We start from the raw sequence: 27,197 nt of genomic DNA on the forward strand, positions 1-27,197 counted from the left end.
TTCCTTTCTTTTGAGTAATCATTTTATTTCCTTTCATTTGATATGCTCTTCAAACTTTTATGGAACTGCAGCGTGTCATTTGGATTCCATGGAAGGAGAAGGAATGTTGTGGGAGATGGATTGTACATCTCTTTGAGTCTGTTTCTCTAAGTTTTTACGGGTTCAAGTTTGTGTGGCAATGTATTGCAAGAATGGAAGACAACTATAATTTGGATTGGATTTCTTTAGTTTCTTTTTCTGGTGCCTAGATTGAAATAGCTATTTGTTTAGTTTGGGTTTGCTGTATCACGACATGTGCTTCTTGTCATTTGTTTGTACTTTGTACAGACTAAAATTTATGTTTAATGAAAATTTCATTCATTTTAAAAAGTTATTGGTAATTCTTCAATAATTTTATAATTTTTTGGCATTGTACTTTCTTAGTGTTGTGCTACTTCTTCTCATTTGTGAAAGTGGTCCACTGTTCAATTTATATGCCTTACAACAATTCTCTACGAGAAATTCCGTAAGAATAAGAGAAAATAATCATTGCTTTGTAATCTCAATGTTTCTTCCAACTAAAAAAAGAAAAGGTGGTAGAAGAAAAATATGATCATATATTCCATTAACAAATGATTACCATGAAGTACATCAAGTTTGAATAAAAAAAGTAACGACAGTAACAAACAATGACCATGAAGTACATCAAATTTGAATCAAAATAAGTAACAATTTCCAAGCATAAACGATTCTTGCATCTGCACCCAAAATTATACATCAAGTTTAGTTAAATAAGTAGACGAGTTAAAAGTAACTGAAAATAATTATAAATTATTTTAGTCTTAGACAATACCTTACGGAGACATTACTTCTATGGATTATGTTGCTGCTCATAAGTATGCGAATGTGAATCCTGCATTATATATAGCTTCATGTCAATCAAATATTTCAAAATAGGCATAAGCTATAGATAAACCATCCTGATTCAATGAATACCTTATTCAAATGTGCCATGAAATTAGTACTTTGTAGCATGCTTGTAAAGGACAAATTAGGTTGATATAATGTCCTTGTAGAATTGGAATCCTAAAGAGAGAGAAAAAAAAAAAGAAGTGTTACACCATTAAATTTTCTAGGTTCATAAATGAAAACACAAACTTGATTTTTAAACTAACAAATTGCATTACTTTGTTAGATTGAGGCAAATTTGCATGACCTTCGGTAGGTAACAATCTCATAGTTGGGTAGACCTATATAACAGTGGTGAGATTATACAATTAGTTGACTTTATAGAAGGAAAAAAAAAAAGAATTAAAAGTCTTTAAAACATACATGATTACTAATATTTGTACTCATTGGTACACTGACTGGTGTATGAGCTGAGCTATATGGATGACCTATCTCCCTTGATTGCTTGGTTTTCCCTACAAAACAATTTGTAATAATAAGCATTACTGATGAGAAGAAATTAATAATAAGAGATTGTAAACAATATAAAACAAGACATGGAACTTTCATACTTGATGAAGCAATATCTTTTGATGTCCTTTTTCTTCGTTTCTCCATAGCGCTTTTTAATCTGGCATTGCTTATACCTTTTGGCCTTACACACGGGGGATTCAGTACTGGTGTCTCATCAAATATGCAACCACTTGCATTACAATCAAAAACGTTATCAGAAGTTTTTTGATTAACTTCTTCCTTTGACTTTATCATTTCTTTTTCAATCAATTCTTCCATCTCTCTCAATTTTTTCATAGCAATTCTAGTAGTAGCTTCTGTCTCTGCTGCCTTACTCAATACATCATAAGTTGTTCGCATCAAAGCATTTCGTCGCAATGTGATCGATGATTTACCATTTACCTGTAATAATTCACCATGCCCATTTGCCTCCAATTCCTTTTTGGCATCTTTTGTCCATCGCTTCAATATATATTGTTCTGGTATTTGACTCCAACATTTGACATTTAGTACCCTTAGAGCATGACGACACAATAAACCCATAGATTCAAACATTTTGCAACTACATGAAATAGTGCAATTGAATGAATTTAGTTCGACAAGGTAAACTCTGTTGTGACCCTCTTCATTAAGTTGAAATGAGTGAATTGTGCTATCACTTCCAACCTCATGCATCATCACTGCCAAACTATCTACAAACTCCTTTTCAAATAATTTAAATATTTTCCTTGTGTAGACAGTAGCAGCATGATTCAAAATTCCACTGCTTTTGGCAATTCTAGAAGGGAGTCCTTGATTGCAACGAAAAGACTCTTCTAATTCACTTGAACGCATTTTTTCCGCTTGTTTATCATAGTGATGCACAAATTGAGTAAGACTCATTGTCTTAGTAGACATTTGATGAAAAACATTGTTTGTGCTCTCACTTCTTTGTGAAGATTTTATCCTAGCAGTAAAAATATGCCGGCTAAATACTGGACACCATTTTGCACGAAGATTATATAGTGTCATCAACCATGGGTTGCCTGTAAGGTTGAATTTTGCCAATAAGTCATCCCAAATAGATTGAAATTCCAATTCTGTCTCACAATATCCTTGAAGACACTTATTGAACATATGGTTAAACTCTTGATTACCATAATAACTTCCCAAATTTCTTGCAGCATTCTGAGATATGTGCCACGAGCATAAACGATGACATACCCCAGGAAAAACATTTTGAATGCCATTTGCCATTGCCTGACATTGATCAGTAAAAATAGTCTTTGGTTTTCGACCTCCCATTGATTCTAAAAATGTCTCAAATAACCAAATAAATGAATCAGTTTTCTCATCCAATAAGAAAGCACAACCGAATAGTACATTTTTCCAATGGTGGTTGACGCCGACAAAAGGAGCACATATCATGTTATACCTATTAGTTCGATAAGTAGTATCAAATACTACCACATCTCCAAAACAGTCATAGTCAATTCGTGACCTTCCATCTCTCCAAAAAAAGTTTGTCATTCGATTTTCTTGATCAACTTGAACTGTGTAAAAGAACATAGGATCTTCAGCTTGTTTGCGCTTGAAAAGGTTCATCAAGCTTTGAGCATCCCCTGCTTCAATCATGGCCATTTTCTCCTTGTTCACAACATTGTAGCAATCTCTTTTTGTAAAACCAACATTTTGAGACCCGCCAACTTCTTCTGCTAAATAAGAATATGTATTTGTGGTCCTTATTCCTGCACCCACCATTGTTTTAATGACACCCAAATTTGAATCTGAAACTTTTCTATTTGATCTCAAAAATTGCCTCTCTTCTGGCTTAGCAAGTTCATGGTTATGCTCAGGAACAAAATGAGAAACTTTCCACGTATCATCTTCATCCTGAAATGCAAATCGAATGCTAGCTTCGCAACCTGTTCTTGTCTCTAATTTGCTAACCTTGCTCAATTCCGAAGGGTCACTATCTAGTCGAAAACCTTCTTTTGAACAAAGATAACTAAATTGCCGTAGAACTTTTTTGGTATTGTATCTCTTTTGTCCCTTCCGAACACTAAATCCAACTCTCGTAGCATAATTGTTGTAGAGATTATAAGCTTCCTCTTCAGTGGACACAACCCTTCCAAGCAAATCTTCATCAATATTTTCTACACGGTTAACGATCATTGGATCTTTTTCTCTTACGTTTTCTTCATCACTTTCAACATCAATGAATACTGACACAACCCACAACATCATCTTATATAACATAGAAATAATGATAATAATAATAATTATATATATATATAAGAGAAACAACCTGTATAACCTCCTACAATCGACAAAAAAAGAAGAAGCAGCAATAGACTGAAAAAACAAACTGCAGCAATCGACAGAAAAAAAAAAAAAGCAGCAATAGACTGAAAAAAAAAACTGCAGCAATCGACAGAAAAAAAAAGGCAGCAATAGACTGAAGAAAAAAAAACTGCAGCTGCAGCAATCGACAAATAAAAGCTACAGTAATAAAATAAAAAAGTACGATTGCAAACACAAATCAAGGATATTTGTTTACCTCTGTCACTATCCATAGTTTTATAGCTGTAAGCTTGACCGAAAAAATAAATGGCTGCAAAAGTCTTCTTTTCATAACAGTGGTACAAATTTCGATAAAAGTAATTATGTTTTAGGGTTCCTTTTTTATATTTTAAAACAAAAACAAAAAAGAGAGTTGGTTACTAACGGTGTTATAATTAAATTTGGATGTTAACATTCTCTCTCTTAAAAAGCAGCCATGCCACATGTCATTATACAATTGGTGCGTACTACCACCTGTAACTGACACGTGGTAGTACTGTACTATTGTATAATTTCTCCCTTTTTATAGATTGGATCCAGATCATGTTCCTTCCATTCCACCTCCCCCATTTTTAAATACGACGTGCCGCGTGCCTATTTTATCAACAATAATGTCGTTTACTGTATTTTTGGGCCATCTTGATCAAGTCTCCTAGTGTTTATATGGTTGGGGTCCTTAGGCCGACTATTTTATACAGTTGGGTTTTGTTTGTTTTCAGCTCAAATTCGTACTTGGGCTTCTATCCGGGCTCATTGCACGACTTGTCATTTGCTTCAAATTCATAACTGACCTCAGCTTCGCACCTGCTGTTTCCCACTATGGAAGTGGCCTCTTTTGTTCCTCAAAGTTGTGGCATCTTTCTTCAACTGAAGATTGATGTTTATCCGTTATATATAAATCAATCAATGTCGCTGCGGCACCAACTTATTTACAGATTTTATTAATACAAACACATATAACACATGACATGATATGCCATGTAATTTGCCATCTATTATTTTTTTAATTACATATTTTGTTCCCAAGAAGGAAAAAGAAAAAAAACAACAAAAAATACCAATCATCATTCAATTTCAAGTTCAACGTTAAACCCCTAGCCTCCAACCCCCAACAGAAAAAAGAAACCCTAGAACGCTGCCAATCTTTATGGAATTCTTGGTATAGGCCAAGTCTTGTATTTCGATTTTGCCACCGCATCAGATTAAATTGAATTAAGCAAGGTTGCAAGTTTGGTTATCATATTTCATGTTCTTAATTAGATCTTGACGCTGTATCCCAACGGTGAGAGAACAACCATTTGGGTTTTTTAATTTTTGAAACTTTTAGATCTGAAGCTAGTCCTTCTATCATAGCCTCTTTTTTCTTTCAATTTCATTGACAATCCATGTCAATAGGAATAAAGCAAAAAGGGTCGTAAATCTCAACCTTGTTTGCTTTTGGTGGAACCTTCCTGTTCTTAGAATTAAAAAGATGAAATTTTTTTTTAAGAAGAATATTTTTGGGGCATGAAGAGTCTGTACCATGTTATAACATTGATGATGGATTTATGTTCTAGTTTGTTTGAGATTACCTCATAATGATACCGTGTTACATAAATTATTGATTTGATTATAATATATGGTGTTGGATTGGATGGAGACGTGTAGCATAGTAGTCGTGCATGATGTTGATGCGCTTGCAAATATGGTTTGCCATCAAAAGCGACAGTTAATTCAAGATTTTAAGATCATCCTCTAATTATATTATTACCAATATGACAGCACCACCAAATACCAAACTGATAACGGAGAGACACTTGTAAATTTGTCTTCTCTTTTAATATAAAAAAAGGAAAAAGAAAATATTTATTGTCTATCATGGTTGAAAAACTTGAATTCGATGTTTTAAGAAATATACTCTTTGTTTTTCCTTTTTTGGTTTTGGACGGGACCGTCTACAAAGTAATTTGTATAAGTTCTCCTAAAAAGTCGTCATGGACCCCTTCTTTTGTTATTTCAAAAAATCTTAAAGAAAAATTGGGGGTCAGGGAACACCCTCTCTACCATATCCCCTTTCTTCTTCTCTCATTCCCTCTAGATTCTTTGTTTTCTCGTTTTTTTGTTTTGTTTTGTGATGTAAAAATAATCGTCACAAAACGTTGTTGTCGCCATGATATAGTTGCCGTATTTTTGCCCATATATGCAAGGATTTAGTTCAAGTTGTCAGCCTTTGATATAGATTTGGAACTACGAAGCGAAGATGATGTTGGGTTGCGTCGAGTCGGGTTTAGCTGGTGCAGCACTATGGGTTAAGCCGGTATGACGGTATGGCTCTCTTCAGGTTGCTCGAGAGGATGTGGAGCGGTGGTCTTGTTTCTTAGTTTGTTTGAGTCTAATAATTTCCATGAACTATTTAGGAGTTTGATGTGGTTTGATTTTATGTTTAGGATATTTTATTTTATTTTGGCTTTTGACTTTCGATTCTGCCGTTGCACGACAAATCTTTATTGCTAGTTTGAGTACATGTGCATCTGATTGTTGATTCAGGGATTTTTGTCATTTTTTGGGTTGTGCGTATTCTTTCCATATAAATTCAACTTGTTGCATTTGATCACTAAAGAAGTTGTATCCATATTCGATACCTTAATTGTTTTGTATTTATTTTTGTTTATCTTATTAATAAAATACTATCAATCTTAAAACAAAAACAAAAGGAAGATACTTTCTTTCATGAAAATACACGGAAGGGTTGCAGTCGGCCAATAGGTCCCTTGTAATTATAAGCATTTACTTTACGCTCAAGGTGCTAGGTTCAATTCTCGCTTGTATGAAGAAAAAAATACATGGTTATATAATTATTCACAACAAAAACTAAGTGTTCCTAAATAAATAAATAAACTTTATGTCCTCATTATAATATTGAAAAATACAGCCAATAAAAAAACGAAGAATATACTGGCGGTAAGGACTACATTAGATTCTTACCCAATGTCTATTCTTTTGGTGTCGGCAAATGAATAGCAAACGAGCAACTTGGGAACGGATAAAGAAGGAAGGCAAGTACTATATAGTCGTAATTGTAATAATGTCAAAAAGAAAAGGAAATTAAAAGGCGAAAAAAGTAATAAAAATAGCAAGAAGCCAAAAGCCCAAAATGGAAAGCAATCATTATCCGTCTTTTAGATATTTTTATTAATTCACTAATTTAAAATTTCCCCACGAACCCGTAACGCTGTAACCGGAAACGGGCCCTGTCTTTATTGTGAAACGAATGATATTGAAATTGGAGAGAGAGAGAGTAGATGAGACATCCGAGCGCTCCAAAAAAGAAGCACTTAGGCGTTACCGACACTTGAGAGAACTCAACCCCACGCCAGCGGTTGTGTTGTGTGTGTGTGTGTGGATCAAGTGAAAGATTTCTCGCCAAGAATAAATGCGCCTCCTTTAATGCTTTTTCAGATAAGGATTGTCGTCTTTACCACTCCAAGCGGCTAAGCATTTTTTTCTTTGTCCTACACTCACACCCACAAACATGATGAGTTTAAGAATTCACAGCAATTCAGATATGTGATCTGATGTGATCATTTTCTTCAATTACAGTCTCTCTTTTGTTTCCTCTCCTAGTCGTAGAGTTGTAGTTGGAGAGGCGTTTTTACTCGCACTCCATTTTTACCATCTTTTTTCTTGTATATTTCTGAGAGATTTCGGCTTGTCTGAGACTCTGAGGGCAGATTAGAGATGGGCATTCTGAGTTCGATTTTGGGTTTTTGCGGTTTTGGATTTGGAACTTCAATTGGGCTTGTGATCGGGTATTACCTCTTCATCTACTTCCAGCCAACTGATGTCAAGGTCGGCTCTATTCCTTTCTTCTTCTTCTTCTTCAATTTCCTTCCTCTTCATTGCTAATTCTGCTTTTGTTTGGTTAAATTGTACCCCTTTCTGCATTCCCGTGCTTCTACTGCTGCATAGACAACGAAAACATGTCAATTTTTATGTTTTATAACCAAGTTTGAGCTTATGTGAAATGCTGTATATCGAAAAGAAAAAAACCTACTTATTAAGTTGCATTTCCCCTATTATATCTAATTGCTAATGATATTGAATCTAGGATCCTAATATTCGTCCCTTGGTTGAGCAAGATTCAAATACTTTGCAACGGCTGCTTACGGAGATACCCATGTGGGTTAAAAATCCAGACTATGATCGTGTATGTTAATCTTTGAAATTTTAGTTTCACAAATTGATATATTTTGTTCCAAATGTCGCAAGAAGCTTATCATAGTTTTGTTTATGTGAAGGTTGACTGGCTTAATAAATTTATTGAGCTTATGTGGCCTTACCTGGACAAGGTATGCATACCTATTATAACAGTGTTCGGATATTCTTCGGGGGTGTTTCTGCTAAGCCTTTTGTGTTGAGTGTTAATGGTACAATTTTTCAGGCAATTTGCAAAACTGCAAGGACCATTGCAAAGCCCATTATTGCTGAGCACATTCCAAAATACAAAATTGATTCCGTTGAGTTTGAAGCACTTTCCTTGGGCTCCTTACCGCCAACTTTTCAAGGTCTCTCTCTCTCTCTCTCTCTCTCTCTCTCTCTCTCACACACACACACACACACACACACACACACACAACTGTACAACTGCATTGCGTTTTTGTGATCCCATCCCTCAGTTATATTTAGCAAATTGTGAACAGGATGATATCCACCTTAAATTTTCTGTCTGGTCTTATTTGGGACTTTTGTTCTGTTTTCCCCTGCTATGCAAGTCTACTGCGGACTGCTTATTCTTGGTTTTTATTATATGCCAGGAATAAAAGTTTATATCACTGGTGAGAAGGAATTGATAATGGAACTATCAATGAAGTGGGCAGGCAATCCAAACATCCTTGTTGCAGTTAAAGCATTTGGGTTGAGAGCCACAGTTCAGGTGTGTGCCATTATAGAATTAGTATATTCTAAAGTCTACATCTAGACACACACTCCTTACACAGGCACACACATGAATCAATAGTTACAATACAAGTACTGAGGAGAGAGTTATTGCTGGTTTCAAAGTTTGAGTGGAGCATTGATTCTTTGGATTTTGTCGTAGGTGGTTGATTTGCAAGTGTTTGCTTCTCCACGTATCACCATGAAGCCTTTGGTTCCAGCATTTCCTTGTTTTTCAAAAATTTTTGTGTCTCTAATGGAGAAGGTATGGTACTGATTCCATTTTCATATTGCTAACATGCTTGATGATTGTTTTACAAATTACAGCAGTAAGTTAGTTGGTAGTTGGGGACATGGTATATTTATATAACTAAATATGCAACATTCTGGGGTTTGGTAGTCTGGTACCTATCATTTCTAGTCGGAAATGTGTAATCTTTTCAAAACAGCATTATTTTCCAAATTTTGATTCCATATGACCTCAATTCAATTGAAATTGAGAAATGGTATATTTTTATATTTCTTGACTCTAGAGATTTCTACTGGGGTTTTGGATGTGGAAGATCATACCCTCCAGAATTATAATTCTGTTGTGTTATCTATAATGTGGTATATCTCCCGTCTCCTTACTTCCATTTTGTTTTCGTTTTTATTTTCCCTTCTCAGCTATCTCATTATGATTTTGCAGCCACATGTTGACTTTGGATTAAAACTACTTGGCGCAGATGCTATGGCTATTCCTGGCCTATATAGGTTTGTCCAGGTAGTTTTTTTAACTTTTACAGAGGTTAAGCTGTGATTTGATTGGTGTTTGCATCATATATGTCCATGTTTGTAAATCGAAAGATGATTAGTATTTATGTTATATCAAGATATGACTTCTTGCAATAGAAAACAAGATGCATTGATTACTTTTTCATGGAATATCTTACTTTAAACTTGATTTTCTTATTGTGTCTTGCTTACTTCTCTGTTCAAAATCCTGTTTGATTCCTCAGGAGCTTATTAAAGATCAAGTGGCAAACATGTACCTATGGCCCAAAGCCCTAGAAGTACCAATCATGGATCCTACAATGTAAGTGTGTGATGGTTTAATTTCGACTAAATGTGTAAAGTCGTTTGTTGTGACTTAATAATTTTGTTTAATTCTGTCAGGGCTATGAGGAAACCTGTTGGGGTTCTTCATGTAAAAGTTATAAAGGCAATAAAGCTTAGAAAGAAAGATTTATTAGGAGCAGCAGATCCTTATGTGAAACTCAAGCTCACTGAGGACAAGCTTCCTTCAAAGAAAACAGCTGTGAAACACAACAATTTGAACCCAGAATGGAATCAAGAGTTTAATTGGGTTGTCAGAGACCCAGGGACTCAAGCATTAGAGGTTATAGTTTATGATTGGGAAAAGGTATGGTTCTTTGTTTGGACTTGTGAAAGGAAGTAGACACATTTTCCATAGCCTGGTATTTTTTTAATGCAATTATTTATTTTTCCACGATGGATAGAAACCTACATAAGCGAGAAGCCCAGAGTGTACCTTTGGATTTTAAGTAGTATTTTCTACCTTTTCCTCCTTATATTTATCATAATGTGGGTTTCATTTTCCTTAGATTGGCAAACACGACAAAATGGGTATGAATGTCATTCCACTAAAGGATCTTACACCCGATGAGCCTAAAGTTGTGACTGTTGACATACTGAAAAACATGGACCCAAATGATGCTCAAAATGAGAAGTTACGTGGACAGATTGTTGTGGAACTGATCTATAAACCTTTTAAGGAGGATGAGATGCCTAAAGATGATGAAGATCCAAATGCCATACAAAAGGCTCCTGAAGGAACACCTGCAGGTGGTGGGGTGCTTGTAGTTTTAGTCCACGAAGCTGAAGATGTGGAAGGAAAGCACCACAATAACCCACAAGTGCGAATACTCTTCAGAGGAGAGGAGAGAAGAACCAAGGTATATAAGTCTGATGTTGCTGTCATTGTCTTTTTGGTTGTATCTCCTGTTCTTGTTTATAGTTGTTGTATGCTAAAGAAGCATAGAGAGGAAAGGAGGCATCATATTCCTATATGAAAACTTAATTTGTTGTGGCCCCACTTTTTACAGGTTCACTTTTGCATTCCTAGTTTGTCGAAAAATGAGAAGAAATAGTTAAATCCTGCATTCGATATGCATAGTATCACTTTATTGATGTTCATGCATGTGTATTAGTTAATACAAAGTTTGGATGATAGACGAAACTGCTATGGATATGTATTGGGTTTCCCTCCGACCCACTGTGATGCTGATACAATACGAAAAGATTGAATGCCGTTCATTTTATTTGATTTTGCTACAGTCATTTTGTATATGAACTGACAGTTTCATTGGGTACTGACACAGGTTGTCAAGAAAAATCGTGATCCAAGATGGGATGAGGAGTTTCAGTTTATGTTAGACGAACCACCTAAAAGCGATAGGCTTCATGTTGAAGTAGTTAGCATGTCCTCAAGGATGGGCCTGCTGCATCCCAAGGTACGCATTGGAACCACCATAAAGATCACTTCATCCCTTAGACACTGCAACAAATTTAACCTATATGTAGTAGACTTGAGTTTTTAAATAACCATCTGGTGTTTTTCTTGCAATCAGGAAACTCTTGGATATGTGGATATAAACTTGGCGGATGTTGTTAGCAATAGAAGAATCAATGAAAAATACCATCTGATTGACTCAAAGAATGGACGGCTTCAAATTGAGCTGCAGTGGAGAACATCTTAGGTGATTGCAGTAAAGATTGGGTAGAAATGGGTTAAACCTATCCAAGTTTTCTAGGTTTGTTTGCTTTCATGTTGCCAGAGTAGAGACAGTTTGTCTTTAGTTCGAAGAAGAATTTATTGTAAATTCCAGATTCGTTAAGATCATCTCCTGTGCGTTTATGTGATGCTTCGTATTGATTTCACCATTTTACCGCTGCTATTGACATCACCCTGCCGGACAGTTTTAAGTCATATCAATGGTATATTTCATTTTAATGATTTCATGCTTCCTAGGGACGAAAAGAATAGATGATTGATTTTGATTGTATGTGTTGCCTTTGCCTTCTCAAGTTAGGAATTTTAAAGCGTAACACTATATAATCCCCTTCTTTTCTATTATTTTATTCTTTCCTTGGCGAAGTACAAAAGCTTCGGCCATATCCCAGTTCACTTGGGTGCCAGAAACAAAAAGGCCCCATTAAAATTGATCAATTGTGATCCAATGGTCCAGCTTAAAATTGTTTAGACCCACACTGCAACCCTTTTGTCTTAGGAAATTGGGGGCCGTGAATTGAAATATATAGCCCAATATTCAACGGTAGATGTGACCTTTTGCCCACTTTACACTCTATTTGATAGAACACTGAACACTGAACACTGAACACTGGTACACTTGGGTGAGAATAATTCATCATCACCATCATTTGCAATATTGAAAAGTTGTTCTTTGAATGACGGGAGGGCAAATCATCTGCTGCTCCCTCCCTATCATCCCATTCTATCAACTCCGCATATAATTCGACTCGAAATGAAAGAAAAGTGTGTTATCCTTACCAAAATAAGTAAAAGTAGGCATCATTGTTATTCATAGGTTGCTTCCCTACCTTCCCTTCCCATCCCATCTCAAGGCTGAACTGAAACTTCCTCATGAATGACTACGATGATGTTATTAAACACATTTTTGATAAATAAATATATTTTATTTTACTTTTGAATACAAGTGACGGTCTAAATTATTAGCAAGATGGAGAATTTTACACCCATATGTAATTCAATGTCATTTTCCATCCCCCTTTGTCAATAATCATAATTGATTTGAAACCAATAAAAGAAATCCATTGTCTAAAGTAATTAAACATCAGTCACCAATGAAATACCCAAATTCCCATTCTGAAATTATTATAACTTTGATTGCTCCAGCTGTTGGCTGTGAATTTTGCAGCAAAGAAGAGACAAATTTGAAGCTTCCTTTGGACCCCAAGCCGAGCATGTGCGTCTGTATGGACCTCTGTGCACTCACTCAAACACGCGCCAATGCTTGAAAAACAAGATGAGTCTTTTCACCCTTTAGCTAGGGCTTTTAGCTAGTGCTAAACTTTTAGGCTCAACTTGTTCCTGGAGAAGTCTGACTTGAAACACAATCCTCATTCATTGGTGCTGTGGTGGGGTTCCCTTGTACCACAGCCAACCATGCTTCCATTTTTTTGGGTCCCAAACGAAACCCACCTTCCATGATTTTTCCTTTTCATGGTCTAAAAAATTACAAGTATAATGGATAGAGAGTAGCACCTTCCTTGAGGAACAAATTAAATCTGTAAAGAAGACGAATATTAGACTAAAATAATCATCACCACCAAGCAGCTTAAACTATGCCTGCACTTGGCAAATTTGACTTCTTCCAAGTATCAAGTACCCCTAAACAAAAAAGCTGCATTTTAAAGGAGAAAAGAAAATTCTCCACCTTTTCGTTTTTCTTTGATAAAACTAATAGGTATTATTATTGTTTTAAAATCAATAGCCGTCTTTATTCTCCAACACTTGAGAGAGAATATGAATCTGTTCTCCAATCCATCCAACCAACCAATCTAGGCGTTGGAGTTGGAGGAAAACACGAAAGAATCGATGCTCTGTCTCTGTTGTGACAATTTGTGCGGTTATGAAATCATATCCTCCCCCCAATTCCCAAGTAATATACTTGAACCACTTGAACCAGAATCATCACTTTCATTTTTAGCATATAAATCATCAAAAAGAGCTCCATATCCACAAAAGCCAACTTTCTTATAAAGACGACGTCAAACAAGTATACTAGTATTTTAACCAAAGTCGTCTCTACAACACAACACAATGGTGAATGCTGTTTCACTTAACACTATAATTCATAACTCACATTAACAAGATTCACATTAACAAGATTAATAAGGGGTCAAATTACCAATCTAGATCCCCATGCATGGCCCATCCATGACTCAAGGATCCATATCGGTGAAAGAGGCTAAAGAAAGGACACAGACGAAGAGTGGACTTTTAGCTCACAGCCAAATTTAGTCAGACGGAAATTTGACCGTCTGGGAAAAGACACACACAGTCTTTACTCTGGGCCCAGCATTGCCCCAAGCCCATTCAGATCCCTCACTTCTCAGAAAGGTACCATCCACATCGACCTTTGTTTCTGAACACTGGCCCGAAAGAAAAAAACACACATTTATATCACTAAAATCCAAAAAGCTAGCTAGCTAATAGCCATGCAACAAAAACGTATTTAAAACATATTATTGATTGATCACTGTGATCTCTGTCTGACCATGAAACGTAGAATCTAAAACTTGTAAAAAAAACAAGGATTAGTAAAACGTAAACTTGGATAATACTGGGATTTAGTAAGGAGGAAGAAATTATATCACGTCAAAGTAAAACTGGTGAAGCTGACACGGGAGGGCAGGGACGAGAAGAGACATCTCTGCCACTGCCAGCAGCAATATTGTCAAGTATCTGGCATTGAGACGACCACCCCATCACGCCGTCAAAACACACCTATCCCATTGAGAGAGGGAAAAAGTACAACCCATTAACGCCGTCAATCTCAACGTCCACTACAGTCTGCCCGGTACCTGTACGAAATATACAAGGCGCGCCCTAGTCCACACAGAGACTTAACCATCCGTCTAGCACCGTGAATTGAGTAGGGTACTGTGGGGCCCGCAACCCAAACTGCCCGGTCTTACTTGACAGACGGACGGACAGACAGACAGACCCCTATAGCTATGCTTGCTATAGGACATGAAATTAGAATCGTCTCTCCCTCATGCAAGATGCAACTCGCTTTCTCCCACTCTCATCACTTCCCAGTTTTTCCATTTGTTTATCCATTATTATAATTATTATTCAACTTTGACGCTGATACTTCTTCGATTCTCCTCCCAATTTCCCAAAGGCCAAACCACCAAACCCAATCCCACCACCATATTATTGCATTGTGCTCAACTTCGCATATATACAAGTAACGCTATCTGCAGAAGCACAAAGAACGAAATAAGGAACCAACATCACCATTAATTAAAGATGGTAAGCTCCAGTTGCTGCCAGATTCTCACCATTTGCTTTATGATTTTCCTTTTCTGCTCACCGTGCGGCGGATACGGTGACCTTCACGCACTGTTGAAACTCAAGTCCGCCATGATTGGACCCAAAGGTTCAGGCCTCGAGGACTGGAACACTTCGTCCTTGTCTCCCTCATTTCACTGCTCCTTCTCCGGAGTTTTGTGCGACAGCGACTCCCGAGTGGTTGCTCTCAACGTCTCCAATCAGCCTCTGTTAGGCACTCTTCCGCCGGAGATTGGGCTCCTCAACAAGCTCGTCAACCTCACTATCGCCGGGGACAACATCACAGGGAGGCTTCCAATGCAGATGGCCAACCTCACCGCTCTCAGGCACTTGAACATCTCCAACAACGTCTTCAGGGGCAGATTCCCAGGCAATATCACGCTCCAAATGACGGAGCTCCAAGTTCTCGACGCCTACAACAACAACTTCACGGGCACACTTCCTCTGGAGATCGTCAATCTCAAAAATCTCAAACATCTCCAACTAGGCGGGAACTACTTCACCGGCAACATCCCCGAGACTTACTCGGAGATGCAGAGCTTGGAGTATTTAGGCCTCAACGGCAACTGGCTCACCGGAAAGTTCCCGGCGAGCTTGGCTCGTTTGAAAAATCTCAAGGAAATGTACGTCGGCTACTATAACAGTTACGACGGCGGAATTCCACCGGAGTTGGGATCGTTGAGCTCTCTGCAGGTCCTAGACATGGCCAGCTGTAACCTCAGCGGCACCATACCCACCAATCTCAGCTTTTTGAAGAATTTGAACTCTCTGTTTCTACAGATAAATCGTCTCAGCGGCGGCATACCTCCGGAACTATCTGGCTTGGTCAGCCTCATGTCTTTGGATCTCTCCATCAACGATCTCACCGGAGAGATACCCCAGAGCTTCTCAGAGCTCAAGAACATCACGCTTATCAATTTGTACAAGAACAATCTCTACGGCGCAATTCCTAGGTTCGTTGGTGATTTTCCTCATCTGGAGGTGCTTCAGGTTTGGGAGAACAACTTTACGTTCGAGCTGCCGGAGAATCTCGGCCGGAACGGAAGGCTCAAGGACATCGATATCACCGGAAACCACATCACCGGGTTTATTCCTCGGGATTTGTGCGAAGGAGGGCAGTTGAAGACGGCGATTCTGATGGATAACCACTTCTTCGGGCCCATTCCTGAGGAACTCGGCCGGTGCAAATCGCTCGTCAAAATTCGAATGATGAAAAACACTCTCACTGGAACTATTCCTGCTGGCATTTTCAGTTTGCCTAATGTAAGTATGATCGAGCTCAATGATAACTACTTGTCTGGCCAACTTCCAGAGCAAATGTCTGCAGGCTTACTTGGAATTCTCACTCTTTCTCGGAATCGGATTTCCGGGAAAATCCCGCCGGCGATTGGAAATCTCAAGAGTTTGCAAACTCTTTCCCTGGAGATGAACAGATTTTCCGGTGAAATTCCGACGGAGATATTTGATCTGAAGTCGTTGTCGAAGATCAACATCAGCGCCAACAACCTCAGCAGTGAAATTCCGGCATCAATTTCTCAGTGTTCCTCTCTAGCCTTCGCTGATCTTAGTCAAAACAATCTGATTGGGGAAATTCCGAGAGGCATCTCCAAGCTGAGAGTCCTGAGCATTCTCAATTTGTCTAGCAACCAACTCACGGGCGAAATTCCCAATGAAATTCGCAATATGACCAGCCTCACAACGCTCGATCTCTCCGATAACAACTTCATCGGCAAACTCCCAACCGGCGGTCAGTTTATGGTCTTCAACGACACGTCGTTTGCTGGAAACCCGTATCTCTGTTCCCCGCAGCGCCACGTCCAGTGCCCATCGTTTCCACACCACAAGGCGTTTGGTTCGTCCAGGATCGCTCTTATCGTAATTGGACTCGCTACGGTTCTGCTATTCTTGTTTATCACCGTGTATAGAATGAGAAGGAGAGAGATGCAGAAATCTAGGGCTTGGAGGCTCACCGCCTTCCAACGGCTCGATTTCAAAGCCGAGGACGTGCTGGAGTGTTTGAAGGAAGAGAACATCATAGGCAAAGGCGGTGCTGGGATTGTGTACCGCGGGTCCATGCCAGACCTCGTTGACGTGGCAATCAAACGGCTAGTGGGGCGGGGCACCGGACGTAACTGTAACGATCACGGTTTTTCGGCGGAAATAAAAACGCTGGGACGAATCAGGCACCGAAATATCGTGAGGCTGTTGGGGTACGTGTCGAACAAGGACACGAATTTGCTGTTGTACGAGTACATGCCAAATGGGAGCCTGGGGGAGTTGTTGCATGGGTCAAAGGGAGGGCATTTGCAGTGGGATAGGAGGTACAGGATCGCTGTGGAGGCAGCCAAGGGATTGTGTTACCTCCACCATGACTGCTCACCTCTGATTATACACAGGGATGTCAAGTCCAATAACATCTTGTTGGACTCTGACTTGGAGGCCCATGTTGCCGATTTTGGGCTCGCTAAGTTCTTGCAAGATGCTGGTGCTTCCGAGTGCATGTCTTCCATTGCTGGTTCCTATGGCTACATAGCCCCAGGTACCAACTTTTATTCATCTTCTTCTCCTTCAAGACCCAACGAGAAATAATTTTGAATTGTTTTTGGGCTCATGAATAGGCCTTAAACTTTTTACTTTGAAGTGGGATGAACATGAACTTTTGTGTGTGTTTGTTTTTGGTGTGAACAGAGTACGCTTACACACTGAAAGTGGACGAGAAAAGCGACGTGTACAGCTTTGGTGTGGTTCTGTTAGAGCTAATAGCCGGGAGGAAGCCGGTGGGTGAATTCGGAGACGGGGTGGACATAGTAAGGTGGGTGAGGAAAACAACATCAGAACTGTCTCAGCCGTCGGATGCAGCATCAGTACTGGCAGTGGTGGATGCAAGGCTGTGTGGGTACCCACTGGCAGGGGTGATACACTTGTTCAAGATTGCCATGATGTGCGTGGAGGATGAGAGCTCCGCGAGACCTACAATGAGGGAAGTGGTTCACATGCTCACTAATCCTCCACGCTCTGCTCCAAGCCTTCCCAACCTGTAGCGCCTACTAATATTTTTGAGTAAATAAAATCGCAGCATCCCCACCAAGTTCAAATAAATTAGTGCTAAGAGTTCGTGAGTGCATAACAAAGTAGTTGCCAATGTCATTGCCACGGTATAGTAGGAGAAGGGTTCAAATATATTATTGCTTTTCACTGAAATGGATCCATTTTCCTTTTTGTCACTGTAAATATATGTCTCGTCTTTTCTTCTTCTTCATGTAACTTTCTAGTGTAATGTAATATGATGCTTCGGTTCTTTGGTTACTTATTCTTCTCATCTAACTTGTAATGACTCTTGAAGAAGATAATAAATCACATTGGACTATTACTTCGGCCTTTGAATGCATTAACTTGGCGGAACTACCTTAATGAATGACTAAGGTGGGCTGTAGCCTAGGGAGAATTTTGGGGATTAAAATAATCAAACTTGTATATTTAACTTTTTTTTTTTTTTTTGTTAAGAAATTCTATGATTGCATTTATAATTCAATCAAAAAACCACTAGTTACAAAGGGTCAATACAAACTAGGGTTTAGAATTAGTATTTTCATTTTATAATATGTGCCTTTTGGTTTCATTAATATGTATTTGTTTTATGTTAAACCTTATTATAAATTAGCATTTAGTCATGCACTCGAGATCCTATGTTCAATTACCCCCTTCACAAATATTGCTTGTATAAAAAGGGAAAAAAAAAGTCAATGAAATTATGAACTAACGTGACTTATATGATTTAATGTATACTTTTATTTCTAGAAAGACTATAGAAACTGTAAGTAAAAAATATATATCATTAGATTTTAAGGTAATAACTTTAGCTAATCCACTTGTTGCGACAAAACCCGCCAATTTGATATTTTTTTTAAAATTAGTATTCAAAACAATAAGTTATTTTTAATCATACCATACAAAATTGGCATTGTTCTATAATAATTTCACAATTGAATTGTTAGTGGCTTTACCACTCATGAAACAAGTTCCTTTTTTACTTCGATTTCATATGTTATTGCTCTATCAATTATAGTTTATCTTTTCATGTCTTATTGTCGCAGCAAAGTGTTTTGTAACAAATGATTCATATTCATTAGATGAGGTGTTCTGCAATGCAAAGGATAAGACCGTAACTTTGGTCTGTACAGTCTAAATGGGTCAATGGTTATTTGTCGGAAATAGGATTTGAAAAGGATAGGAAATGGATGAAGTTATTTATTTTTAGTTTTTAAAATCAAATTTATTATTAAATAAAATTATAAAAATATGAAAATATGAAAATATAAAATTGTAATTTTGCTTTGCTTTTTTGAAGGGCTGTGTTCAATTTAAATACGCTCCATTTTAGCGCTAAAGTGCAAAGCAGAAGATAGGCGCACAGCAGAGACGAAGCAAGCACCGGCGCATCGAATATGGAGATCAACAGTCCACCGCCGTGTTCAAACACGGTGACGATCCGGCGTAACCCACACCGGAGGGCTAGGCCTCCTCCAACGCCAGCCACGGCAGCTCCGGAAATGCCTTCCGCGGATGTGGCCAAAGTACGGTCTTTTCCAACCGAGGAGATTCTCTCCATGGACATCGCTAAAGCAGACCCTGTGTCAGAGAACCTCAGAGTTTTTCTGAGGATTCGGCCACTTCTGCACGGTGGTGTTGGGGGAGATCGGAATTCAAAGCCGAGATTCAAAAACGTTTGGCCCCAAAACCCCGCAAAGAGGAAATCGGCGATTGGACGAGCATTGCAGAGCAAGAAGAACAAAGATGCGGAGGTCTGTGTTAGGGTCAATAATCCTCAGTCTGTGACGCTATCAACACCGCTAGCGTTGCAAGAGAGTAACCGCATAAAGACGGAGGTTTATGACGGCTTTTCCCACGTCTTCTCCCCTGATTCCTCTCAGGTTTTCTTTATTCCGTTTATAGACTTCAGTTCTCCTTTATGTTTTGTTTGGTTACAGAGAAAGTGCTGTAAAACTCAATTGAAAGTTCAATTTCATTTTCGGTTGTTTTTCTTCTTCTTTCTATTATCACAATTTATCTATTTTTTTGTCTCTTTTTGTCGAATATGTGTTTTTGTTGATAGGAGGAGGTGTATGAAAAGATGGTGAGGCCATTGGTGGACGATTTTCTGAGGGGCAAAAGTGGGATGCTTGCTGCATTGGGGCCTAGTGGCTCTGGAAAGACTCATACAGTTTTTGGGTGCCCCAGGCAACCCGGTATGGTGCCCCTTGCCCTTCAACACATTTTCAAGCAGACTCGAGGAAGTAATTCTGAGTCTATGAGGTATTAGGCGGTATCAAATCAATGAGAGATTCTAGTATGAATTATTACTCGATTTATTTTGTATGACATCTTCATTCTTTCACAGATCATTTTTCATATCAATCTTTGAGATAAGCTCTGAAAGGGGGAAAGGAGAGAGATTATTTGATTTATCTCCTAATGGAGGTGATTTATGCATGCAGCAATCAACACTAAAAGGCCTACAAGAGGTTGAGTACTCTTTTGAGTTTTTTTTTTAATTATGTGGTTGGATATTAAAAATAACTAGCACCTACTCTATTTTTTTTACACAGATAGCCATTTCTGATGCCAGACAGGCAGAGTCCATAATTGCTCAGGCAATGCTAAAGCGTGCAACTGGTATGACAAATGCAAATAGCCAATCAAGGTGTGGCAGTGCTTCAGCTTATAAAATTCTTTACATTAACTGGAGTTTCCATGTTATTAATGACTTTAAATATTCTATATTTTGGCTATTTTTCTACATGGTTTCTTACATTCGATTATTAATTCTTTACAATCATATAAGTATTATGGCAACTTTTTCTTTATATGCTTCTAGCCGGTCACAGTGTATTATTAACATCCGTGGTGTTGCTGACAAGTCTAATGGAGAGGGTGATGATCAAGCAAATGATGGTGTCCTTAGTATAGTTGATCTTGCTGGAGCTGAAAGAGAAAAAAGAACTGGGAATCAGGTTTCACTCATGTGACTGAATTATTCTCACTGAACTAGCTGTTTGGTTGATGTTGAAATTTACGGCTTAGGTTTTCTTTTTTCTTTTTTTAATTTTCAGGGAGTAAGATTGCTTGAAAGTAATTTCATCAACAACACATCAATGGTCTTTGGCTTGTGCTTGAGAGTATGTAGCCTTAACTTTGTTTTCTATACCTCATTCTTCATGTGCACTTGATCATAACCAGTTTACCATTTTTCTTGGATGATTATTGCCTTCTTATTTTTGATGACTTATAAGGCACTTATTGTTTTCCTAGCTCTCTCTATACATAATCTGTGTGTGTCTATAGTCGTTTTCCCTTTCATTTTTTGTGGTTTTAGTCTTTATTGGAGCATCAGAAGAACCCTAAGAAGCCGTTGCAGAAGCACTTCCAGAACTCTTTGGTAATATTTTCCTTTACTGATTTACTATTCTCACTAGTCCTTTATTTGGCTATAGCTTTTTTATACATATACACATAGCAGACCGGATATGGGCTACTGAGACGCATTTCGCCATCGTGCATCTTAGTTGTCCATATTTGATCTAATGACAGAAACAAGTTTTTTTTAAGTACCTTATTTAAAGGCTTTGTTGGAGACAACTATAAGTACATAGTTCTCTCTTAAGCATTTTGAATGGGATCTTGTTTGTAAGTTAGATCAGATATTCTAATTGGCACTGAAATATTGCTATCTTTGGAGGTCTTTTGATAACTTGAGTCCAGTTGCTTAGGATCAAATGTTATGAATGTGATTTTTATCTTTGGACAGTTGACCAAGTACCTGCGAGAGTATTTGGAAGGCAAGAAGAGGATGGCATTGGTATGCTGTCTTATTTAATTGGCTAAATAAGTTTGTTGATAAATTTTTTATGAGTAGGAATATTGAAAGCAAGTGTTCATTTTTTTGTAGTTCTGCTGTGTTTCAAATTATCTCACATGCTTTAATTGTTAAATTTGCAGATATTAACAGTTAAATCAGGAGAAGAAGATTATCGTGATACATCTTACGTGCTAAGACAAGCCTCGCCTTATATGGAAATCAAGTAAATTCCCCCCCTCCCCAAACCCGCAAGAAACTCATTATTTATATTTTTTTGGGTATCAGCTGTTACTGTTTTTTGTATTATGTATTCAGGTACAATACCGTTGAAGAACCATCAAATATCTCATACAACAAAAGACATGTCCAAGCTTTGTCTAGAAGTGAGCGGCACAAGAGAATGAAAGTTACTGGTTCTGATGCCTGCTTGGTATGTCTTTTTTGGTTAAATTATACTTTCCCTTCTTAATATCATTTAATATTTACTTTGTGTCCCAATTTGATTGGTGGCGTAGATTTTATTTTGACATTATGCTTCTTTGAAGGGTAAATGTAAAATCACTTCACTTCATTTTTTCCCTGCAATGGCTTTCTTGAAACTTTGCTTGACTGCATCATTGTAAATAGAACACTAGATGCCTCTTGATTGAAATGATACCTTAAGGGGGTTAGAATTTCTTTTTTGACTTGGTTTCTGGTCTGTATTTGTATTTATGCATGCACATGTTGAAGCTTAATTTTATGTTTTACATTGGGTTTTGAAAACTAATTATTTCAGCTTAGATTTGGTTTTGAAAATTGATTATTACATTTGGTTTTGTTGTTTATGAAATATTTTTTGCATCTATGCTTAAGCTTAATAGTTTGAATAAGAAATAACAAGTATGACATCGATTATGGTTCCCAATTGTCTGTATTACAATTGAATGAATTTAAAGACAAGCCTAACCTGAATTAGATGTTAATTTTTGGTACTAAAATTGATTTGCTTTTTCCCTGGTCATCTATCCTACTGGATTTCGTATTGTGTACATTTTATTGACTAAGCTGAAACTTACTGTAATTTTATAAAGTATTTTGGCCCAAGTATACATTTTTCCTTTTGGTTTGATTTCAGATTGATGAAGGAAAAAGCATTGAAGCTGAAAATGGACTTTGTGAGGAAGGTTCTCTCAAAAGCAGTGGTAAGTTATATGGGTTTTATTCTTTTCTTTTCTCATTCCAACTGCTTGGATCCCTTATCTAATTTTCTTATTTTCTATTGAGAATATGTGACACGCATAAGTTTTTTTAGAGGAGCCAGGAATCTGCAAAGTGGACATGAGTGGTTGTGCACCTTCAAAATCAGGTTGTGCTGACTCTGGAGAAGGAGAGAGAAACCATCAGATAATGCAGAGTTTTGCTAAAGCTTTATGGAATGTTTTGAAGCAGTATAAAGAAAAACTCAAGGTAATCCAGAGTCTAAATATTTCGGGAAGTGATTTGTTGTTCTTTTGATACATATTTCTGCAATTAATTAACTAGCTCAATCTACTCATCAATTTTGGCCAAAAAAATCTACTCATCAACTCTGGTTATACCTTATAAGTAGGTGGCAGATAACGAAATCCAGCATCTCAGAGAAAGCCTCGTGATGGAAAGTACAAGATATATTGAGCTTAAAAGGGAGCTCAATGATATCAAGTCCTCCTGTGCATGTTCCCATAGAAAATCAGTTGAGGTCAGCGTAGTTGAATTGGATATGAATTTTCACGAGAGAGTACCACTGCAAATCAATGTTGATGAGGTTTGACATATTTTTTCTAGCTCAACTGTTAATTTCATCTTAGAGTTTGTGTACTTTTAAAACTTCTGTTCTATTCAGACTGCCTACTTAAGGGAATACACTCCAACAAAGGATCAAAATTTTATCTCTCAGGTGCAGATATTAAGGGCCCGTCTGGTAACGTTTTCGAAGAGTGTTTTCTGAGAATATTTTCAGATAATGAAAACAAGAAAACAAATTTGCATTTTTAGGAAATGAAAATGCGTCTGGTAGATTAATTAGAAAACATCTTCAGAAAACAAAAACAATGAAAACGTGTATGGTAGTACAATTTGAAATAATAATATGTGAGTTATTTTTATGAAAACGTTTCCCACGAGAATGAAAACAACTTTTTTCTGTTTTCTACAAGTACACATGAACTTGTTTTCATTTTATGAAAACATTCTCAGTGTTTTTTGTTTTTGGGCAACCGAACGTGTTTTTGCCTCATTTTTGTTCTCTGAAAATGAAAACAACCTCTTAAAATGTTACCGAACGGGTCCTAATCCAACAACTCCTTTTTTCCCTTCCTGATACAATGTTTGACCTTGGGCATTTTCCAACATTTATTTCATTGTGAAAACCATGTTAAGTTCGTTGTTTACCTTTTTAAGATGAAATGTTGAAAACCTGTGGATCTTCATTTCAAGCAAAATAAATTGCCTTTGGACTGAGTGGTTCGCCTTTCCTCATATATTAGGTGAAAAGTTTGGATGTTCGTGAGGTCAGTGCTTCATGTCTTGAACTTGAAAACCCAAATGAGCTGGATCATCAGGTACGAGTTATCAGGAAAGAAGATTTTGTTCTTATAATCTACAGTAACTTATGTTTTAGATGAATTGGAATTTAACATAGCTGTTACCTGGTATATAAAGCAGGCATGTGAGAGCCTTTCTGGCAGTGGAAATGGTGCTGAGGATTTGTGTGAGTCTAAATGTGTCAGATTGGCGGATAGTTATTCGAGTGCAAATGTAGCAGGTTAGATTTGAAGAGTTTAAGATTTTACATTTGCATTTCATGTTGTAACTGTAGCTTGTTCTATGATTGGGATATAATCTGGACATTTGGGTACCTACATTTCTCAGATGCTGCTGGTCTTAGAGATACAGGAATATACATCATGTTGAATTGATCAAAGTGGAGATTGTTCTGGGGTTCTATTTGTCACTTTGGACTGGAAATGATTTAGTGGTTGGTTAGAAATTAAACACTATATGGCTTTTAGTATTTTTTTTCTTACCATGGGCATTTGAATTGAAGCCTTTGGGCCAGATAGCACTTGGCCCGCTTTATTTAAATATTCTGCGCAAAAAGTCATTATATTTTGTGTAGCTCCCTAGGCGATCGGGAATATCAAAATCCATTGGTTTTTTTGGGATGTAATGATGTACTTTCTGGCATTATCAGCTAATGATAGTTATATAGGATCTGATTGTTAATAATCACTGTCATTCGTACTTTTTACATTGAAATGTTCTTAAGGGTCTTGTTTAGTGGTAAGTTTGTGGACTTTGACGACAAAACACATGAATCTCTCACAATCTTGATTTTTGGTCAATGTGATACACTTTTACCTACTAGGTATTATTTTACATGATTTCTAGCTTTTGTTTACAAGTTTAAGGCTTCCAGGTTTTATGGTGAACTCTTCTCGGTCACTGCTTAGAAAGGATAGCTGTTCATCTGTTGAGCTGGACCACATGCTTAGTGGGGAGGATGAGGTTAGAGTCCTTGAACTATTTCATCTGTTGAGTTGAAATTGCACTTTTTCAAGCTTATTCTTAGCAATGTGTTGCTACTTCCAACCAATTGTCTTTTCCCGTTTTATAGAATATCATCTTGTGGTTTTTCAGAGTCCTTTCCAGCCATCAGTATATGGCTACAGTCTATTAATTCTTTTATCTCTTCTTTGCATATGACTCTTCTTTAATTAGTGTGACAACTTGCATGTGATTCTTTCTCCTATTAACTAGGAATCACCGGAAGATGTTGTATTGACCGGTCAGTGCAATGCTGTTGACCTGCTAGATGGTGAGTGTAGACTTGATACTTGTTGCCAAGCTTTGCAGTCGGGGGAATCAGAAAGGTTAGTAGAGTAGCATATCATTTTAGATTTGTGGTTGCCTGCTTGCCTGGTACCATATGCTGAAGATTGATTTCGTTGAGAGGATTGCATATCAAGCGTCTATTTTCCCTGAATTCTTGCCTGTATTTGTTGTTCTAATCAGGAGAGTTTCGCCTGGTTCGTCTCCATCACAAAGGGATTGCAGGGCTTTGGATGTTGAAGATGAGATTGAGAAGCCACGGGTAAAGTTCTTAGCATTCTCTTTTTACCAAAAATATATATCTTTTTATATAACTTGCACTTGGAAATTGATCTGAGCTCACTTGAATGCGGTGTGAGATTCCGAAACAACTTGCAAATTTAATCCGTTGTTTTGGAAAGCTCGAATGTAACAAATAGTTCTCTATCTCTCTCTCCATCATTTTTCCTGTTTCATCTAGGAGTTATTGAATTTTACTACGACGTCGCCTCAAGAAGATCTTGTGTCAAGTAAGGGGTGCGAAATTATTGATATTCCTGACAGTGAACCAAGAGTTACAACAAGTGCTACAACAGCAGAGAAACCAAAAGGGTGCGAAATGATTGATAATCCTGACAGTGAACCAAGGGTTACAAAAGCAGAGGAATCAAAAGAGTGTGAATTGATTGATATTCCTGACAGTGAACCAAGGGTTACAACAACTGCTACAAAAGCAGAAAAACCAAAAAGGTGCTTTCATCAACTGCCACGCATTTTTTCTTGTATTATATGCTAATGAAATGAATTATTCTGAATCCTCTTTGTGTTGTGATGACCAGGAGACTTTTGCCTGCATCATCCTTATTACTAAGGCATTTCAGTACTTTGGACATTGATGATGACGATGAGAAGCCAAAGGTAAATGTCAATTTCTCACACTCTCTCTCTCTCTCTCACTTGCTTTTAAACAAATTTGCTTTGCAGGGTGGGAAGAAGAAATCAGGTGTTGAAGAAAGAAAAATAACGCAGGGTAGCATCTCTCTTTTGCGTTTGCTCAAGAGCGATCTTCGTATCTAGTACTAGTACTAGTACTAGTAGTGTATACATACACATCATTATGTATAATATACGTAGCTCCACACTCGGCGTTGCCACCTGGGTTGGGCCTTTTTTGGTGTTTTGGGCCAACACACACCCATCATCATACATATGTGAAGGTTCCCGCGAGAAGATTGTACAAAATTTCTTATCACATAAACCTGTCATTGCCGTTCCTACAAATTGTCAACATGTTATGGCATTTGTCCCTTGTAACTAGCTAATAATTAGTTGCAACTTACAACCCTTTTTAACCCGCTGATCCCATTGAAAGAGACTTTTGATCGATGGGCACACTTGTATGTTATGCGAGGTCAGCATCTTTTAGCCTTTTAAAACCATTGATCAATTGAAATTGAATGCTAATCATGCCATAAATTTTCAAGGTTTATGACTAATGAATGGGAAGTTTGACTTCTAACATTTTTAGTCCTGCTTATGTTATTATTATACTTACTTTTCAGCTAAATCATCCATCTTTCTGAGGTCTTATCATAAATAAACTGATAAAAATATCTGATGTCTATATTCGTAATCTTCTCGAGCCCATTTAGCTTTCCACAAAATAATGTTACAATTTGAGTGGGCCAGTCACCCGTTTTCTCTCTATGTATG

General features: G+C 37.6%; 4 protein-coding genes across 4 annotated transcripts; 3 read left to right on the forward strand and 1 right to left on the reverse strand.

Moving 5' to 3' along the window:
• Nucleotides 1-914: 914 nt before the first annotated feature.
• LOC148297919 (protein FAR1-RELATED SEQUENCE 5-like) lies at nt 915-3,995 on the reverse strand. Its single transcript, XM_088248975.1, has 4 exons — nt 3,980-3,995; nt 1,500-3,644; nt 1,312-1,403; nt 915-959 (listed from the first exon to the last, which is right to left on the reverse strand). Exons 1-4 carry the CDS (start codon nt 3,993-3,995, stop codon nt 915-917), a joined length of 2,298 nt encoding a protein of 765 aa, XP_088105101.1.
• Nucleotides 3,996-7,031: 3,036 nt separating this feature from the next.
• LOC110771253 (synaptotagmin-2) lies at nt 7,032-11,619 on the forward strand. Its single transcript, XM_021975518.2, has 12 exons — nt 7,032-7,590; nt 7,850-7,948; nt 8,040-8,090; nt 8,183-8,306; nt 8,556-8,674; nt 8,840-8,941; nt 9,365-9,439; nt 9,675-9,751; nt 9,832-10,078; nt 10,281-10,631; nt 11,058-11,189; nt 11,307-11,619. The coding sequence occupies exons 1-12, from the start codon at nt 7,480-7,482 to the stop codon at nt 11,433-11,435; spliced, it is 1,617 nt and encodes a 538-aa protein (XP_021831210.2). The 5' UTR covers nt 7,032-7,479; the 3' UTR covers nt 11,436-11,619.
• A 2,855-nt stretch (nt 11,620-14,474) lies between these two features.
• CLV1 (Leucine-rich receptor-like protein kinase family protein) lies at nt 14,475-18,103 on the forward strand. The gene is made up of 2 exons (XM_021975517.2): nt 14,475-17,336; nt 17,486-18,103. Exons 1-2 carry the CDS (start codon nt 14,756-14,758, stop codon nt 17,836-17,838), a joined length of 2,934 nt encoding a protein of 977 aa, XP_021831209.2. The 5' UTR covers nt 14,475-14,755; the 3' UTR covers nt 17,839-18,103.
• A 1,054-nt stretch (nt 18,104-19,157) lies between these two features.
• Nucleotides 19,158-26,967, forward strand: LOC110771248 (ATP binding microtubule motor family protein). Its single transcript, XM_021975512.2, has 21 exons — nt 19,158-19,728; nt 19,911-20,110; nt 20,196-20,319; nt 20,404-20,498; nt 20,673-20,808; nt 20,908-20,973; nt 21,171-21,233; nt 21,603-21,653; nt 21,794-21,876; nt 21,969-22,083; nt 22,771-22,837; nt 22,948-23,102; nt 23,245-23,439; nt 24,161-24,235; nt 24,339-24,438; nt 25,093-25,181; nt 25,434-25,546; nt 25,689-25,767; nt 25,966-26,234; nt 26,324-26,402; nt 26,469-26,967. Exons 1-21 carry the CDS (start codon nt 19,243-19,245, stop codon nt 26,559-26,561), a joined length of 2,733 nt encoding a protein of 910 aa, XP_021831204.1. The 5' UTR covers nt 19,158-19,242; the 3' UTR covers nt 26,562-26,967.
• Nucleotides 26,968-27,197: the final 230 nt, after the last annotated feature.

The sequence above is a fragment of the Prunus avium genome, chromosome 1 (genome assembly GCF_965620075.1).
Source record: "Prunus avium chromosome 1, drPruAviu1.hap1.1, whole genome shotgun sequence".
NCBI lineage: Eukaryota > Viridiplantae > Streptophyta > Magnoliopsida > Rosales > Rosaceae > Prunus > Prunus avium.

What these genes read in the sequence shown, in the direction of transcription:
- LOC148297919 (XM_088248975.1), bottom strand. An exon ending in AAAAGATATTGCTTCATCAA is followed by an intron (nt 1,404 to 1,499) that starts GTATGAAAGTTC and finishes ATTGTTTTGTAG; the next exon opens with GGAAAACCAAGCAATCAAGG. An exon ending in GTACAAATATTAGTAATCAT is followed by an intron (nt 960 to 1,311) that starts GTATGTTTTAAA and finishes TCATTGAATCAG; the next exon opens with GATGGTTTATCTATAGCTTA.
- LOC110771253 (XM_021975518.2), top strand. Translation starts at nt 7,480, where the DNA reads ATGGGCATTCTGAGTTCGATTTTGGGTTTTTGCGGTTTTGGATTTGGA. An exon ending in TGTGGCCTTACCTGGACAAG is followed by an intron (nt 8,091 to 8,182) that starts GTATGCATACCT and finishes ACAATTTTTCAG; the next exon opens with GCAATTTGCAAAACTGCAAG. An exon ending in TAGTTTATGATTGGGAAAAG is followed by an intron (nt 10,079 to 10,280) that starts GTATGGTTCTTT and finishes CATTTTCCTTAG; the next exon opens with ATTGGCAAACACGACAAAAT.
- CLV1 (XM_021975517.2), top strand. Translation starts at nt 14,756, where the DNA reads ATGGTAAGCTCCAGTTGCTGCCAGATTCTCACCATTTGCTTTATGATT. An exon ending in CTATGGCTACATAGCCCCAG is followed by an intron (nt 17,337 to 17,485) that starts GTACCAACTTTT and finishes TGGTGTGAACAG; the next exon opens with AGTACGCTTACACACTGAAA.
- LOC110771248 (XM_021975512.2), top strand. Translation starts at nt 19,243, where the DNA reads ATGGAGATCAACAGTCCACCGCCGTGTTCAAACACGGTGACGATCCGG. An exon ending in TCTTTGGCTTGTGCTTGAGA is followed by an intron (nt 20,974 to 21,170) that starts GTATGTAGCCTT and finishes TTGTGGTTTTAG; the next exon opens with TCTTTATTGGAGCATCAGAA. An exon ending in TGCTTAGTGGGGAGGATGAG is followed by an intron (nt 25,182 to 25,433) that starts GTTAGAGTCCTT and finishes CCTATTAACTAG; the next exon opens with GAATCACCGGAAGATGTTGT.